The 19,253-nt window shown below is 37.5% G+C and overlaps 1 protein-coding gene across 4 annotated transcripts in view; it reads left to right on the plus strand.

The window, feature by feature from the left end:
- Nucleotides 1-19,253, plus strand: part of LOC105381632 (epithelial discoidin domain-containing receptor 1) — a 170,149-nt gene that overhangs the window by 109,704 nt on the left and 41,192 nt on the right. The window contains exons 9-12 of one of the 4 annotated variants that reach the window (XM_048632387.1): nucleotides 10,387-10,570; nucleotides 11,575-11,709; nucleotides 12,753-12,865; nucleotides 16,583-16,677. In XM_048632387.1, coding sequence (XP_048488344.1) covers nucleotides 10,387-10,570; nucleotides 11,575-11,709; nucleotides 12,753-12,865; nucleotides 16,583-16,677 — 527 coding nt within the window. Of the gene's footprint in view, nucleotides 1-10,386; nucleotides 10,583-11,574; nucleotides 11,710-12,752; nucleotides 12,866-16,582; nucleotides 16,678-19,253 lie in introns of all 4 variants that reach the window. The other 3 variants (XM_048632386.1, XM_048632388.1, XM_048632389.1) reach the window with 3 other exon arrangements.

Consider the following 19,253-nt stretch of genomic DNA (forward strand, 5'->3'; position numbering starts at 1 on the left):
CATTTGTTTTGTACCTACGTGCTTTTTGACGCATCTGCTGGGGAACCTGCAGTTACAGCCCTAATGGATCCTGATGAACGGAGTCACCGTCAAGACTCGTGAGTTTCAATTGTTTTCGCTAGGCATTTGTTTCGTAGCTTCGTGTTATTTGACGCATCTGCTGGTCAACCTGTAGTCAAAGAACGAGTGCTTTCTGATCAGCAAAGTTACCTTCAAGATAAGTAAGTATTTTTTTTTACTTCTGTAAATTTGCGTGCTGGATATACTGGGCAGTAAATAAGAGGTAAGTACTAATAAAAATTAGAGCATCTGATTTCTGTTCAGCGTTCTATTGTAACTACCTAGTTTCTCTGCGCTATGTTAGCTTTTGTATTTTAGAAACAACTTTACTGTCTAAGTCTAGGCAAATACAGCGGATACTTATAAGCTGACCGATTTTTTGCTATGTTTTTACTTTAGGTACATTGGCTAGTTTAGTATATTTGTAGTTCAATGACCATTACTTAATGCAATTGTAGCTATTATTCTGAAACGACAGACATCACTGCTCTCAATTACGCATTAATGATCAATGTTTAATGGACACATATCAGTTAGCGGTCACTATCGCAAACCACAGATAGTTTATTAATTGTACCTACACACCGGGAGAAGAATATTCAATATGGCTACTAGATATTCGAACTTAAAGTCCGAAATCGGGTAGCTACTATCTATGACATTCAAACCAAGTTTCCCGGGCAAAACTTTGGCCAACACTAATTACGTACCAAAAATTGTTTATCAAATTTGAAACTCGAAGGATCGGAAGGGTGCTCCAATCAACGCGGCTCAATGCCCGAGCAAACATCCCGCCGCCGGCCGCTCCGAAAAGATTATCGAATCGGCCATTTTACACAAACAAATGAATGAAGGTAATTACCGAAGCGTTGAAGAGAGTGAATGAGTGAGTGAGTGAGCCGGAGCGGCGCCCGGGCTGCCCCGGACAAACAGTCCCGCGGCACCCGTCAACCAGCCGCTAATACATCAATTCTCTCTTCTCTCCTCGTGGACGCCTCTTATCAGCCCAAAGCACTCTCGCTATTTCGCAAATTTTATCTTTCTTTAATTAAAACGCGGCTCCTTTGAGAGAATCGCGTCTAAGTGATAAATCGCCCGGCGCGGAATTAAAAGCCTCCAATTAAGCAAAATCTGTGATCTGAATTATTTCATCCCTTCAAATTATATTTGATCTTCATACAGAACGGGCTATAGACAGTGAAATTGGGGTTTATATAGGACGATTTGTGCAAACACTCTGTCGTTTCAATTTAGGACGCGCTTACGGAAAATACTGATTATACCACTTTTCATCAATAATAATTTGCGATGCTAATTCCTTCTTGCTGTATGATTGATTGTATTATCAATCTACATAAAAAAGTATAAAATTATATAGCCATTTGTACATTGTATAATTAGATACTTATTTAAGTTCCCATTTGCTTAAATCTTTAACCTTAGAAAGTTATAACATTTGAAATCCATCATTGTAAAGGTGGGTCTACGCTAGACGAACCGAGCATGAGCGGAGCACGAGCCGAACACAAATCGTGTAGTGTGGACCGACCTACAAGCTTCGAACGAGCGCTCTTCGAACATTTCATTCGTGCTCGGCTGCGTTGCGCATGCCGCATCGGTTTTTTGACGAACACAAAGGGTTTTGCTTTGCGTTCGACGACAGTGATCGTTGTAGGTTAGTTGTACGTCCACACTTGACACCGTGAACGAGGAAACCTGAATGGCTCCGCTCGTGCTCGGTTCGTCTAGCGTAGACCCATCTTAAGACATTACTCGTATATGTCTTGATAATATACTATCCTATTATCAAAGAAGTATTCATATTATTAAAAGTATTCTCATGTCTCCCTTTCCTCTTCGACGATTTGGACAAAAGAATAAGCTTAGAAATATCAGGAGTTTGGACTTTCAATGGAATATCACAAATCCTACAGTGAAAGGGGCCAGGTGCAGGGGCTAACAACTTCCACAAATACTTACTTATAAGCCTTATAACGGTTCGATTGACTAGTCACGTAATTTCTCTATTCTTTAAAAGAGGGTTCATATGTCACGCGACACCTAACCACAGTGTCACATAATCCCTAATCTTGTTTATAGAATAATATTAGGATCTACGTAAAGCACGCTACGACTTAACCGATTAACCTTATGTCTGTTAGAATACATAACATATCATGTACATCAATATTATGTTTCGGAAGCCAATGCGGCTAATCTTAATCTAGTAGGATTAATTATATATTATCTTGCTTATCCGATACTTTATATAATATGTACCTACTAGCTTCTGCTGGCGATATTCAATTCGTAATTATTTTTTTCACACGTACAAATATATCTGACAATCAGTCTACTGACTTTTGTAATATGATGCATCATTTCTCAGAAAAGTAGGATTATTGGCTGATTGTGATTATGATGATTATAAAAATAAAATAAAATAAATAGTCATTTATTTCAGGTAATGCAGTACCCATATTGTCTTAAAACTAGCTACAATAAAAAATCTAAAATCTAAGTCTAAGGTCTTTTGCAAATAACTAATTATTGGGCAGTGATTTGATGTAAGGCGGTAAATTTTGGGTACAAAATGCATATCTGCTTACCACTTAAGAAAGTGTGCAGACGTGGCTGTTAGTGTTTTATTCACTTCGTTAGTAGCAAACATGAAGTTGGCAAACTTACTAATAATGCCGTCACGACATGTGATCTTTCCTTGCCACGTAAAAGCAAAATACTGTACAGTTTAAATTAATCCAATTAGAAACTTCTTTAATTACGAAAGAAAAAGAAGAATTCTAAATTAGTATTCTCGTTCTTCACCAAGTATTTTAAAGTGGAGAAGAATTTTGAATAATGTTAAACTGAGCTGAATAAAGGTCTGGAATAAATTAGGATTCTTAGCGGTGACTGTTTGTGATGGAATGTTGGATTGGAATTAATGACAAATAAACTTGGCGGCTTACTTGGAGTTTTTCTAACGCAAATCTGTTGGTAGGTATAGAAATAATAATACTACAATAGAATACATACATTGTAACGCTATGTAAGAAGTGAAATAAATGAGCCTGAGCTATATAAGCGTGTGTGAAACAGACACCTTAGCCAGTGAGCGACTCATAACTCTGACAACTAAATTAACTGTCTGGGTTTAGGTTTTAACATATTTTACTTAATACTAGAGAAAAAGTTACGACTTGTCAAAGGGGAGCCGAACACGTTCAGATTCCAGTCCTCTGCTCCTGTGCAACACGATTCTTTTTCAGTACAACTCGTTGCAGTTTTATACAATAAAATTGCTTTTGCAATATGATCCTACAAAAACTATGTTTCCTTTGAAGCCCCTTCCTTCATACAAAGAAACCTTACACCGTTTCACCTTTTTCCTGTAACATCAAACGCGAACTCCAAGTTGGACCTGAAGGAGACGCTTTCAAATAAGTATAATTTTATCTGGCCACCTCCAGCAGCCTGTGCAGGCGTATTGTGTGCCATTGACAATAAACTACGAACATACCTGTGTATCAAAGAGAATGTTACACCCCGTTACACTTCATACAACTCGGTGTTTCAAAAGGGACGACAGAAATTAAAGTTGACGGTACGGGCGCTCGATGCATAGAAATAAAAGCGAACCGTTCTATGTTAGCAATAGTTGTCCAGATTTAACAATTCAGAGTTAGCAAACAGTGGAACGCCGTGCGAAGTTTGTTTATCCTGTAACTAAGTATACGTACCTACAAGGTTTCTTATTTAAAAGTTAAACATAATAGCCCGTACAACAAAAAGCTTTAATGAAAGTTGTCCGCTCAAATTACTAAAAGGCGTAATAGAAGCAATTTCATAAAATGATCGTGATTATCTATCAGTCTGGTAGACAATTTACTGTAACTGCCAGCCATTAAGCAATTTAGATATCATTTGATATTGATGTCGTATCTAAATGTATCGGTTAGTAGCAGGGCGTAGGTGTCAGTTAATTTTATGAGTAAATGTACCTATTTATAAATACAGTATAACCATTCCTCCAACAATTACAAACTTATTTTGATGATACGTTTACACCCACGCAAAACCTTTAACTTTTTGAAATTACATATACACATATATGCCTTAGTTACAGTTACGTCTGTACATACCGTGGGTAGATATATTATTATTATCTTCTCTGTATACTATAAAGATAAGTATTTAAAAAACTGTTTTCACGCACAACACGGTTTACGTAACCTGATTAAGTTCTTCTAAGTAGTTCGCAAGTAGAACGCCCCAAATAACTTGAAAATACCTTGGCCTGATATGTAGATGCTAAAGCTATTACGATAAAGAACGTAGCAGTCAAATTAAAATGGTTGGGGTTGTTTTCTCATGTTATAACAATGTGATATTATAATGAAATAAACGTCATTGTGATAATAGGGTTTCCCCTGCTAAAACATGGCGTCTAATATCTGTTTCGCGTAATTTGATACACTTATGGCCGCGTAATAAACATTTCCGACTGAGAATTTTAGATAGGAGATCGCTCGCACACAAAATTACGTTTGTAAGTGAAATTAAGGCACATGAAGCCATGTAAATGGGTTACCTTCGCATCTTTGACGTGGCATTTGGCTTTAAGTTGATATTATATAATCATGAATCTGGTGGCGCAGAGAGCAGATCTCTTGCTACATTCCCACGTTACTGTCCTAATCGGACGGTGACTTCGATACGGGAAAAATATTCGTTATCGTCTCTTGTACGTTAGTTGGTATGTTCAAATTTATGTGTATTATGTTAATATAAAATAAAACTTATGTTAATACAAAAAAGGTTCTAAGCTATCTTAATTGTTTGGGCAGTTCTTCTTTTTAACCTACATAATGGATAAAAAATTATCCCGAATTTGAAAAAAATAACTTTAGCTTTTTGGTGAACTCTTATAATTTTTATGATAGCTACATTTCTATTCTATCGAAAAAGGTGGTTGGCCGCGAAGTTTAAGTATTTTTTCAAGATTTTCAGAACATAATACGTGGATAAGGCAAAGAAAATTACACCTTCGTCACAGAATCTTTTATTTTTTTTTAACGAAATAGTCTTCGTCGATTAAAATGAAACTTTTTTGATACGTTAATAAACAAAATACCATTTTAGAAAACATATGAAAGAATGGATTTTTAGTAAAAACAAAATATTTATTAAGTAGTTATTACCACTCTGTCACAATTTCAGCTAAAATGAAGCTTGTTTTTGCTATAAATATTTTTTCGCTACTAATTACAGTAAAAAATTAACAGCATAGACGTTAACATCAATGACTAAATTTAATATGATTTTTCCAATGTTGCACTATTTATAACATAACATATAAACGACCAAAAATAAGTTGACTACCAGGAGACACCAATCGTTACAGAGTGGTAAACGATGTGACATAGTTGTAATTCTATTAAATATGCGGCAGCGTTTTGGAATAAAACAGTTTTATTTAAAAATAATAATTTAGTAACTTACATATAAATCATTATGGTTTCAAGTTAGTCAAAAAATTTACTGGAGATATCTTTATTATTAGTATAACTAATGAAATCACACTTGAGAACCTTTGGAGACTGAAATATCCGTATTTCAGGAACTTAAAGGACAAATTTGTTCCAACTACATAAAATAATGTTTATCTGCACAATTAATATTTTCGGCAACCTAAAATTTAAGTAACATACTTAATGAAATTTACGTAATTTGTTAAAGTTTTAATCAGCCAATTTCGAAAATACAGCAGCGGCTCTTAGAACCTGAAAAAAATACTCTTTCCTTTTTTAATTACCTTAGAAGCTGGAAGGACTTTAATGTTATCATCAAACATCCGATAAATCATTCTGCACCATATTAAACAGTCTACCGCATTCATCGTCTGTTCTTGAGAACAATAGCACGAAATTAGCTTTTTCACTAACGAAACTTTTTATTAATGAAGCGCAAGTGTATTGGACGTTCCTTTCGCTTCGTACTTTAACCAAAACGTGTAGTTTCTCTTCAATTTTTCTTTGATGAATATTGTCAGGTTGGAGTGTTTGGTAAGAATGTGACAGATTTGTCGTGTGACAGAGGGGTAAAATGTGTTGCAAAGTCGATTAGCATTTAAACAGTAACATAAAGTGTAATATTCACATGTTGATTTCAAATTAATTGTTATTACCAATGAGTAAATAACAAAATAATAATTTCATTGTATTTTATTTTAACAATTACCTACGTGACGAAGCTGTCGCCGAATAAACACACGCACCTCCTGTCACACTTTGCGGGTGGCCGATACGCGGTGTCTGGATCTCAAAGGGGAAATCTTACCAAGGGGAAAAGGAGACCTTAAACTCAGATCGATGGCAATAAGGACGAGTGGCTCAAACAAATATTTTAAATGGCAACCTACGTGACAGAATGTTACTACTAAAACATTAGGTAGTAAGAGACAAATTTTCAACAATTTTTTTAAATATTTCAGAAATCATTTAAAAATATATATTTTGTTTTACTAAATAGGTAATATCTTCTGGAGTTTAAATAATTTTTTATATTTTATGTTGTCATATATATTTTTTGTAACATTATCGAATATGCGCAGGATGAAGTAGCGGGAGACAGCCAAGATTTGTATGAAATACTCCTCTGTCACGCGGATTTACCACTCTGTAACGTAATTTTAAATACAAAAATATAAATTTATATTTTTGTAAACGTGCACAGCCGTTGTGTTTTTAGTACAATGCACGCTGAAACATAAATAAATAAATTTATATTTGTAAAACTCATGATTTTTTCTTCACAACTGATGGAGACTAAGTTATGTAGGTTAAAAAGAAGAACTGCCCGTTTATCTTTTCAATTTTGGAACATCATGTTATTTCTGTTAGTCTTGCATGTCATAAACAATTGATGAACTCTAGATTTTGAAGTGAAGATTTTGCCACTAGACTAAATCCATAGAAAAATATTTAACGAGAATACAAAAATCAATACAACCATTACAAATAAGATTCAGATATCGCATGGCCAAAGAATGGCACAACGGAACGAAATCGCGACCTCGCATGTTTAGGAGTTATAAAATGATATAATAATTGGAATAATTCGGTATTTACTTAGTATTTAGCGGATCATTTGAATAAGCAGTCGGGTGATTGCCAAGTAGTGGCACAAAAGCCTACTTTACTAATTAGAGTGAGAAACTCGAACGTTCTAAACCTGCAAACGATTAGTAAATCTACACTGGCAAGCAGCCATTTCACCGCAAGGGTCGTTGCCGTAAAATCGAACCAGTTAAAATTAAAACACTGGTAGGGTCCTATTGTACAGAAGAGAATAATATGATGATGAAAACCTACCCCAGATAGGCAAATGCCTGATAATGCCAAAAACTTTATTGCTAAACCACGAGTTACGTCTTTTTTTGCGGAATCAGTTAATACACATATATATCTAATGCATCAGTGACAACTAAAGCGATAATCATGATATTTAATACTAGCTGTGATCTCAAGCATTCTCAATATTATTATGAACTTCAGCGTAACTTAACCCATAATTGGGCATAATTATATAGATCTTCGCATTACTTTAACCCATTGAGTCAAGGACAAAAACCAATGGAAAATCTGAAGTAGTCATGCCCTATTAACAGTTAATGAAGTCAACCCTACCCTGCACATCGCACTACACAGACGCTGCTATTATCAGCTTGCAAAGGGAACGCAGAGGGGATGCGTTCGCTGAAAACCACTACAGATACTGACGAAGCTGCAGCCCCAATAGTAAAGGCTCTTTGTGCCAGAGCCCATCAGCACAAGAATCATCGCCACTGATTACACTAGCTGTCGGATTGACTAGCTGTTTTCATGATGTTGTCACGAAGAATGTATCACAGTAGATTCACTAGCAATGAAAACATTCCAGCGACATATGGAACGTAAATGGCAAATAGAACTTTTTCGTGGCTCGTTACTGTATTACATGAAGCTTTTCCGAAACATTTAACATAATAAAGGGCAACTTCACCGTGATTTAATAATCAAAAATATAATTACGTAAACTCAAACACAATTCTTAATAAGCAAGCTAGGTGTGTTAAAGCATTTTACACGAATTAACCTTAGAAGCACGGCTACAGTTTGGTAGTGGTAGAATAATTTGTGTTAAAGCAAAACGGCTAGTATGCCAGCTATTCGAGAGACAGTTTGCCCTTGCAACAAGGTTCACTTTCGCATAGCACCGCAGTCGGCTTATTTCCAGCAACGTTAGGAAATATCTAGTCAGAACATTATTCTCAACTAAATTGAACGACGTGGTTTAATGTAATAGTAAATTGTTACACTGTTCACTACTACTTCTACATTAGTTTGCACTAAATAGATCTTAATATGGCGCATTAATACTTACTCATCCTAATCCTAACTAATATTATAAATGCGAAAGTAACTGTGTCTGTCTGTTACTCTTTCACGTCAAAACTACTGAACAGATTTGATTGAAATTTGGTATAAGTACATATGATCTAGACCCTGACAAAGAACATAGGCTACTTTTTATCCCGGAATTCCCACGGGAAAACTTTTCAAGGCGAAGCGAAGCTCGCGGGAACAGCTAGAATTAGTATAATTTTCCACAAATACTGAATCTTTAACGGTGTCTGTCTTAAAAGTTTCAATTAGCTCAAGGCTATAGGTAAGCAAGCACAACATTTCCTCTTTTCCTTGTAAATCTGTTCGCAGTGGCCATTGTATCGAGTTTAATTACTTTCTTATCATCCAGCTGCACAAGTTGCACTATTGATTGCTGCACGCCGCCGATGAGATGGTCCAATGTGAAAAGAGCTTAAGACGATCGGGCTTCTAATACGTTAAGCCGGTGAGATTATTGGATGTTCTTATTTTTGTATGTTTTTCTTTTGATGTAGGCTTTGAAAATATCGTTTTTATGTCTATATACACTATACGTACGTGTGGTATAACGATTGTAACTGTTTGGTACAATTTGTGAATTTAATCTTAAAAAAGGAAACCAAAACATCACAATTTAACATGTTCAATTTTCATTTCATATACTAGTCAGTTAATACAAATTTAACTTCGATTAAGATAAAATACTTAACACTTTCGGCGCCATCTCAAAGCGACCTACAATATCTAATCTGGCAATCAATCTCGGGTCCCGAATTCTGCTCCTTAGTTTGGAACAGAAATTAACCAGTTCTGGTGAACTCGTGGCTGTGTAGTGATATAACAATTAGTCCTGCGCGGGACACCCATTCATCGCGCGTGATTGTTCCTGGCTCCACTCAATACCGCCCGCTTCCACTCAGATTAACCGAACATAAAGTGAATCAGATAAATAGTGGAATTCGCCTAATCTCTCATTGATAAGTTAGGTCCCGGAACCCTTTAACTGATCGAATCAAAGAATCACTTCAAGAATGGTTGATGTGAAATGTGCTTATTGATAAGATTGAAATGAAAATAATAATTTTATTTAGAAGTTGAAGGGTGATTGTTATTCATGCTGTGGCTGCATTTGTTATGAAACAATAGCATAATATTCAACTTTGTATTTTAAGTCGAGAACAAATATTTTACTTTTACAAATAATTTACACTTTAACATAGTTTGCGAATGAAACCTTACAATTTGTTATTTAATTAAAATAAGATGTTCATAAAATAAAAGCATTAAAAATGATATTTTAATAGTAGACACAAGTTAGAAAGCGATTAAATTTAGCATTTGATGTATTTAAGGTCACTACTAAACTCAATACAAACATATTATTTCCACCACCATATTCGGAACCCACTGTTCCGTTGACTCTCGCACTAAACCGGAGGTGTGGTGCCGCCAGACGGAGTTTAAAGGTATGGGGGCCTTTTGTTGGTCGGAACTTAACAAATAAAGGACAACCCACTCGTACTTTTAGTTAGGCCTGTATTCATGAGAAACTTTGACAGTAAATTAGGTAAGGAATTCGGAACTATACTGTCAACTTATCAACAAGCCGTGCTTAGTTGTTGGACCTATTAATTTGCGATCTCCTCTTTGTTATTAAAAGTTTGTGCTACCTAGTTTAAGTGGCAGGATTTATTGACGGTAGGTGGAGACGGATATGGGGTGGAAATTTATCAGTGAAATTCCTGTTGCCAGATTACTTAGAAACTTTCATTATGGAAGCAACCAATTACAAATTCTGCTCTGTACATTTTGATAGGGACGTAGGTTTTATCCATCACCCACTCCAAACCTCCAAACACACCAACGAACAAGCGTTTAATTTTGTCCATGTCTCCCGCAGTGCCAACAACCGTGAACCGCTCCGCCGAGTTCCTGGAAGAATACTACCGTACTGAAAACTCTCCATCATCGAAGAAGAAGCGCAACACCGTGACCTCTTTCAAGGTCTCCGTGGGTCTGGCCTGCGGAGCCCTGGTGGGGGGAGGGGCCTTCATCGCCGCCACAGCCGTGTTTTTGGCACGCAGGTACGGGGCAGTGTACGTATCCCAATCCTAAGGTCGTTTACAGAAAGAATTGTGGTTGCCAGCGCCGGCTTTCTTGCGCTTTTCAGTGGAGGATTACTCTACACTGAGGAAACCTATAAATGAGAGCTTTCGTGTAATCAGCCCGTTTTATACAACGAGATAGAGTCTTCAACGAATAGAGTGAGTGGTTCGGCAGAAGAATGAAACTGAAGATGCGGCACTGGTAGCCAGATTTCTTTCTGTATACGACTTTACTTTTCATTATGATACAATCAATTTTTTTATACTTGTGATGTGTACATGTAACGTTAACGTTTTATAGGTGTATACGAGTAATGAGAGTTTGATAACTGAAAAGAAGTAACAACTAAATCATGTAGAGAAAATCGTTAGATTAGACACCCGTGTTTCGTACCTATCATATGGATCTAATTTTACTTTCCGAATTTCGTGCTCAAACCAATATTCAAAGTGTTTTTTTTTAATGTACGTTAAACGTTGAACACAAACAGGCCTATAATATACTAGGTAAAGGTACTATGTTGTTGTTTTTGAATGTTTGTGAATCTGTTGAGAGGGTTGCTTGTATGCCAATCAATGTTAATTGAGTTGTTCTTGTTTTAATATTAAAAACGACGGTTATTTTGCGGGGTGTTATTGGCATTTGGTAGGTTTGTTATAAACATGTAAGCCATAAAATAGATGGTGAGTAAGTTGCAAGAGGAATACCGTGGACAGACTGGCGTGGCGTGCCTTGAGGGAGGCCTAAATCCAGCAACTACCAACTTTTCCACTCCCTCTTCCACTGTCTCATCTACTGCCCACTCCGCTGTCTAAACCACTTGCACTTTTACATTTCCGTTGCACCTTACAATCACCATCCACCACCAGCCTTTCCACTCCCTCTCCCACTGTCTCATCCACTGCCCACTCCGCTGTCTAATCCACTTACATTTCCATTGCACAACTCACAAGTATCTCTAACCCACTATTCCTTCCTTCAGGGCACGTCGCCGAATTCCCAACTTGCTGAAGAAACCGTTCTGCCCATCTCTGCGTCAGGGGCATGCCAGGAACAACCGCCGGGCGCCCCGACTCGCGCTCGCCTTGGCCACTTGCCCGCCGATACACATGCTTAGGTATGACAGAGCTAATACTTGTCCAATGGAAAGGTCACGCGCTCGAGAGAATAGCGGTGGAAAAATAAATGAAAACTCACAAAGTATTATTTTGTTAACTGGAAACGTGTTGTATGGGTTTCTTGTTGATGTCGATGGAGTTTTATGGTGAATTCTGAGATTGGAGGAAAAGGTTTATTGTCTGTACGGTTTTTTGTAAAGTTGTCGGTTTGTAACTCAAGTTTTTAGGCTTCTCGGTTATTTTCTCTGTCGGTTACTTCTATAAACAATAATATGATGGTCGTACACAAAGAAAGCTCATTCCGCATTTTGTTTACTGTCAAACCGAGATAAAAGTAACACCCTGCAGATCTCATATTTTTATTATAAATTTAGGTTTGTCTTAAAATTAAAAACTCGGCTTCCCGCCGCATACAATATCCATACGTCAAGACAGCCTCTGTGGCCTGGCGTCTCTAGTATATAAAACACAAGAATATGGCCTCTGTTCCTAAAGCTCAAAACAGCTTGAGATCCCGCAATAAAGTGTCTAGAGTGTTCTTGGCTCCAATAGTGCGGTAAACTGTAAAATGAAAATCTGTTTTGGTCTTTTTTCGACAAAGCGGCGAACAAGAGTTTAACATTTGGCAAATTATTTATTTTCGTTAGCTACTTCTTCATGACTTTTGAGGTTTAATCAATACAAATTTTTATTCCTCATTGTGAAGTTTTATTTAAATCAAGCTAATAAAAATCAATATTGTTAGTACAAAGTCGTCGATTTACTGTCATTAGAAAAAAACAGTCGAGAAGTTACAAATAGCAAAGCTATCTATACAAATACGAAAAATACACCTTGGGCCCCCTCGATGGTGCTTATGGGGCTAGGTGCGGGTCCAATAAATCCAAACCCAATGACGCCATTGGTGACCAATATGCTACCGCTATGCCGCTCAGCCGCTATTCGTCCATTGCGACAACCGCCCCAAATCCTCGCTTATCATTCGCTGAACAGACACAGCCACCACATTGGTCCAGTGTACTAAGTGTCGGTATTTCCACAGACCTGCCGTGGTGGATGAGGACTACCGTGAACCCTACAACATCTGGCGAGAGACCCTGGGACGCCGGCAGAAGAGAGACATCAACATGGCACACGAACAAAACGAATACAACGGTAAGAATATTATGTTTCCTCTGTATAGTTTTATGACATGCATACTAACACATATTACACGAACGCAGAAGGGTATTTCATTATTTATGTTTCTCTCATTATGATAATAGTGGCCAGACTCTTGCTATTTCAACCTACACAAGTACACAGGTCTGTCTTACTCTTGTCTTAATTATTTTTCTTGCCTTTAACATAATGGCTACCAGCTTTAGCACACGTTCAACCTGCCCTGACACTTTTCATTAGCCCAGGCAAAGCAATAAACAATTAATTAATTCAATTACAATTTACAATTAAGTACCACCATTAATCTCACTTTACCGCCCACTATTTTCTACAGAGACCGAAAAAGCTGTACGCGTATTTGCCGTGCGCTGTTTTATACACTTTATGTATATGTATAATACGTAAACCTAACATCAGGCATGTAATTGTATACATTTTTTGTGCCGCGGCGCAGCGGGTTTCGGGGCGTGTAGCAAATGTTTCGCAAAAAGTCGATTAAAAGCCACCCCATTTAAATACAAGTCAGGAACGCAAGCTGGCTCGGTTTTTGTGGAGTTTTCAAGCGCACACGCTCACGCCTACAATGAAAGGCTTATGGGCATGTTTACAATCTGCCACCCTTGTTGCTCCGTCCGCGCCACGAGTCATTAACCCATCGTGCGGCTACAGAATAATCTACCTCTATGCGCAGATTTGGGAGAAAAAATGTATGTAGATACTTCATAAATGTCATGACAGGATATTATGATCGTAAATTTTTCGTCGACAAAAAACTCAAACTCAAATGCTTTTTATTCATCATATAAAATTTAATATTAAATTTTCTGCTGAACGTTATTTTTTTTTATCAACTTCTGTCCAAAAAAGATTATTGAAATTAATCGATAGATTTGAAAAAGATCTCTCTTTGTCTTTGGGGAAGACGTGGAGGCAAGAAACTCCTGAGCGGTCTTTTCACGTAGACGATTCGACTAGACAACATGTAGTGCACCGAAAATTGGATTCTACATACTGCATAGGACGGATACCTACGTACCCGTCAAGTTGTATCTTATCTCCTACCTGTTTGTGCAAATAAAATTTGTCATATATGAGGGTTCAATGTGTAGTAGGTCTATGGGGTTAAAATAATTTAAGATGATGTCAAGCAAAAACAGGTGATTAACACATCAATAATATCTGTGGGTATGGACATTATTATCAAAAATATTGAGAGCTAAATATTTTATACTGTAGGGTATTCGGCACATGAATTGGTAAACTTTTTGGGCCATAGTCTGGCATAGCATAGAGGATAACTTATAAAAAATTATATTTTTTCAATAACATGAACACCTTTTATACAGGGTGTCGCAAGTCGCAACAGTGTTACAGTAAGCCGAAAAGGGGTGACTCAAGGTGTCACCAACCAAAGTTGTTGAGACTGATACACCCTGGTTTACCCCTTTCGCAACAAGCGGTTTTTATTATTTTTATTATGATGATAATTTTGCGACATTCTTACATCACTGCATTGCTGACGGTACCGCTCGCTTCCACCATAAACATAGCTTTAAACTGAAGCCGCAGAGTCAACAAGGCAACATGTTATTCCAGCCGCGCTAGTTAGCCCGTCGCTGTGCCACTTGACTACTGTCAACCTCTGCACCCCAGAGAGAGCCCAGTGCATGCCCGCAAGGCGCATTCATACTAACAAAAGAAGATTATAAATAATTGGTTGAATACCTTTATAAATATATAGAACCTGTATAACTGCATACATAAGCAGTTTATAATTTTAAATATTAAAGAAATCTGGGTGTTCAAGCGATTACTCCGCCTTTGCCTTTTTCCGTTGCAATGAAGTCGTTACGATTCCGTCGCGAGTTACGATACGCTTTCAGAATCATAGTGTCAGTCAAAGACAATAGAAGAGCGAACTCGTTGCAATTCTCTCGCGTGTGGAGTCGGCCACTTAAGGTGTGAATTGGGCGCACGACGTGAGGTTACCACGTGTCGCAACGTCACGCTCTGTTTGCATGTGTCGTCTGGGACATCTCATATAGAAATACTAAGAAACCTGTAGAGATGTTGCGGCAAGTCGCGTCGCGCCTGCTGCGACCTCTTGTCGTCCGATAAGCACCAATTTGCACCTTTAGGAACGAAAACATCTTATTTTTACTAGAAAACTAGTAAACTAAACAGAGGAAAATAAAAAGTGCTTCTCTCTTTAGGCACATGAACGAACAATTTTTCATATGAGAGCGTTATTTCCGATGGGAGAGACACTTATTGAAATGAATGCGGAATGCTTTTCTAGTTGAAGAAGTAGCAAAATGCGCTTGCATGTACTTAAGTATTTTTTTATGAAACAGTATCAGACAGTATATGTATATATATGTAACAGTAATGATTAGTGAGTTTGAGAATATTTAATACCTTACCTGCGGAAAAGCCCATGAGCAAATAAGAAGTTTTATAATATGTAGATTTATAAAAGCCTACTTACATTGTTTTCAAACTGACTGAAATGACCTACATAAAACGTTCGTCCTTAATATAAATAAACACGGACTTAAGAACTTAGACCTTAAAAAACAACTTAAAGTGAGTTTCTCCATTCCTTTTTCTGAGGCGTTCCCAATTAAAGCCATCAATTAACAAAGGATCGCCTCGATTCGAACCAAGTACTTTTTTGTAATCCGCTTTTCAAATTGAAAGCGAACTGACATTGAACTGTGAATCGTTTAAAAGAAAACTATGACAGTCGCTCGTTACGGAAAGACCGGAAGTCCGTCCCGGAAGCGCGGCCATTGTTCCGCCGCCATATTGAAAAGAAACGATGGTGCAGTGAAAGTCGGATAATGGTCCTCGTAGACCTCTGAACAATATCTAAATAAAAAGTGGTGGGAAAGATATATTTTTGGATTTGTACTGTAATTAAATTTTATGTTACGAGTTCGTAGGTTACTATTACTACATTAATAAATATTACTCAAATGTATTTTGACTTAAAATAAATGTCTATAAATAACTGCATAACTTTGATATTCGCGCGCGCTTCTTGTTATAAGCTTTAAAAAAATATTTTTATATTTTCTTCATACATTTCACATCCACCACCATTTCTTTTTCCTAATACCCGATGCCTGCCGTAGCGCCTGCAATTTCGGTGCAAAAATCGCAGCGAACCTTCGGGACACATAGTTCTAATGCATTTTCGCTGTCTGCCCGGTAATCAGGCAGGAATATTTATGAATATGACGAGCCAATGGCGGGCGTTTAATTATGTGTGGGTTTCAAATGAATTGGCTCACCTGCTCTACCTATAATACACATTACTGCTCTATAATTATGAATTTTAATGAAAAAATGAATGGTTATTGGTATATTTTGTGAGAAGATTAATGTGGAATGGCGTGGAAGGTATACACATCGTATAGGGTCTCTCCGAGAAGTCCTAGGTCACCTAGGCTGCTCCAGATTCCTGCGACAAATATTTCACTCGCTTCTGCCACAATAGAAGCATAAAATGTGTAATAAGGTTATCTCCTTTGAAATTAATGAAAATTATGTAAGCTCACAGGCCCAGTATAAACTTTGTTACACAAAAACGAAGAAAAATACCTTTACACTGACAACAAAAAAACACAAATAATTTCACCGCTCCAAAAAATCACCTCACACCTGAGCGAGACCCAAGCAGATGTGACGAGATGTGTTTTTTTGCAGAAATCTGCGAGGAGCCTGATTTTCCGAGACCCTACATGATGAAACGGCCTGACCCTGGCGAGAGTTTCTACGCAGCCACGGACATTATCCATCATGTAAGTACCTTGTTTATCCTCAAAGATTTCTTATGTAAACTGAGGTAGACGCGGCACATGCAATATATGACAGCAACAACAAAAATACAGAAAATAATACAATAAAAAAACAACATGAAAAATAAATATAGACCATAATACAATACAAAACAAACAGTAACACCACAGGTTGCTGTCCAAAGCGTCAAAAGGGCACCAGCTCAGCATGTGATGCGAACTATACGGCCACAGCACTAGTTTTCAGCTAGCTTTTGGTTTGAAGCGCTTCAACGAGGTAAAATTAGAAACTTTCCATTCGTTCCGTTCCTTTCCCTCTTACTGATATTGGATATTACCATCCCATTTTATCAGTTCTTGTTTCATGATTTACCGGGGTCGCTTTTTGGGCGACGATTGTCTAAGTAAAGCCGCGTCTACCTCAGTTGATATAAGAAGTCTTTGTATTGTCTCACCTCTATCTCGCTGAATAAACGCCGAAGGTTAAGCCATACGCACACGGGTCGCGGCCGGGTCGACAGTTTTGTCTCGCTAATTTAGATTGTATTCGATATAATATGTATGTTTTTACCTTTAGCGACTAGTTTTGATATTACTTACCTGATACTTGATATTATACTGTCCATAATGATTAGTGTATTTGTCACTATTATAGCTTTAGGTATGTCCATACCGAATTTTACATGTATTACGATTCGGCTAAAAAAAATTGCCTCTTAGGCCACAAAAAGCTTAGCTTAGGCTACATCCTTCTTGAGTCTTAGTTGCGATCCGATTGAGCCCCTCGTGTTTAAGACTTAACGTTTCTAAGATGTGCCTAAACACCCAACAAGAGCTGAAGTGTATTTTGTAAATCGTGTTATCTGTTATACGCGACCAGTGTGTTGGAAATATAGTCGACCAGCCGTCGTAGACGCTTCCATGCGTGAAGCACAAGTGTGAATTTATATTATGTACAGGTATCGTGTATTTTCAGGTGGCTCACACGCTTCTTATGCACTCATGAGAAATGAAAAAGTTCCACACACAAAATGCCGTGGACACCTAATGGCCCCAATTTTTTTCTTTATAATTTGATCAAAATAATCACGTTTAAAGTTGGTTATATTCAGATGCTGTTAAAGTTACTTCAATGTTTTGGACGGCGTAATTTAGGTTTTTTTTTCGTTTAGGAGTATTTTAGTATTATTGTGAGTAGAACTTTTTCATTGTTCGCCAGTGTATTATCTACATGTATCATGTACTTTCAGGTGGCTCACACGCTTCTCCTACTAGCTTTATTTTAGATTGCTCTCAATTATGTGTGTGTCCATCAAACAGCCTAAACTGTATGCTCTCCCAATACCGCGGGATGCCAAGTGCTCCAAATGCTTCGCGCTCATCATTTCATGTATGCGGTGTGCTGCATTACGTTTAACTCTGTAACACATTAATAAGCCAATCCCAAGCATCGATAGGCCTTCAGAATACAGTCATAGCATTCTCAATACCAATCGTGTGTGTTCATTGGACGAAGCATTTCAGTTAGTGCGGACAGATCGTGGGATTTGCATCGCTATGTGTACTAGATACGGTGTATGCGGATGGCAAAATACTGTTAGTTTGAGTGAAAATGTTCATTTAGCTGCAATATCCAATGTGTGGCATAATTCAGGTCGGCGTGTATCATCGGTACCGACAGTCACATACCGGGTCCGTCCTCGCTTCAACCTGCATTTCGTACACGAGCCAGATTCATCTGAAATACGCGTCTATAATTACAGTATAATTATACAGTGTATACTTCTTTGGCTCATTGGTCATACTTAAAAAAATATTGAAATATACAGCGTGAAGTTTTAACGGTTACGATTCTTTTGCCATGTAGGTATAGGAAGCAATTATGGAACTCTGAAATCGCGAAACTAGAACTATAAACGGGAACGTCACTGATAATTCCACACTGCATAATAAACCTATAAGATAAAATTCTGGACTATTATTGCTGTATTCGTATACCTACAACTTAACATGGATGTAGTTAAATTCTACCACTGAGCTAAACCACGCACCCCCTTGAAAGTCACATAAGTTTTAACGATATGCATCGTTTTATGTGACGTCGTAACTCTGAAGCTCGTATTCTGGAACCAATGGCAGCACCCAGATGTATTATTTACTTCTGCAATACATCTATTGTCATGTTTTATATTATACGGTTTTCACTGATTAAATAAACAATCATCAAATATATGTTAGGTTTTTTTTTAATTTTAAGTAAAAACTTACAATAAAAAAACAACATTTTTAAATTACAAAAAAAAAAAAACACGCACTCACGCCTTGTACTAATGTACTCCCTTGCGGGGTAGGCAGAGGTGCATTGCTGCACCCACTTTTCGCCAGAGTGTTATGTTAGTCCCAATGTAATAGGGGGCGGGCCTATTGCCATTTTACGGGCACATCCAAGACCTGAGAACAAATATCTGTGTTTAAACAAATATCTGCCCCAGCCGGGAATCGAACCCGGGACCATCGGCTCAGTAGTCAGGGTCACTAACCACTACGCCATTCGGTCGTCGTTTTAAATTACACTACTT

Source organism: Plutella xylostella, chromosome Z (genome assembly GCF_932276165.1).
Source record: "Plutella xylostella chromosome Z, ilPluXylo3.1, whole genome shotgun sequence".
Lineage (NCBI taxonomy): Eukaryota > Metazoa > Arthropoda > Insecta > Lepidoptera > Plutellidae > Plutella > Plutella xylostella.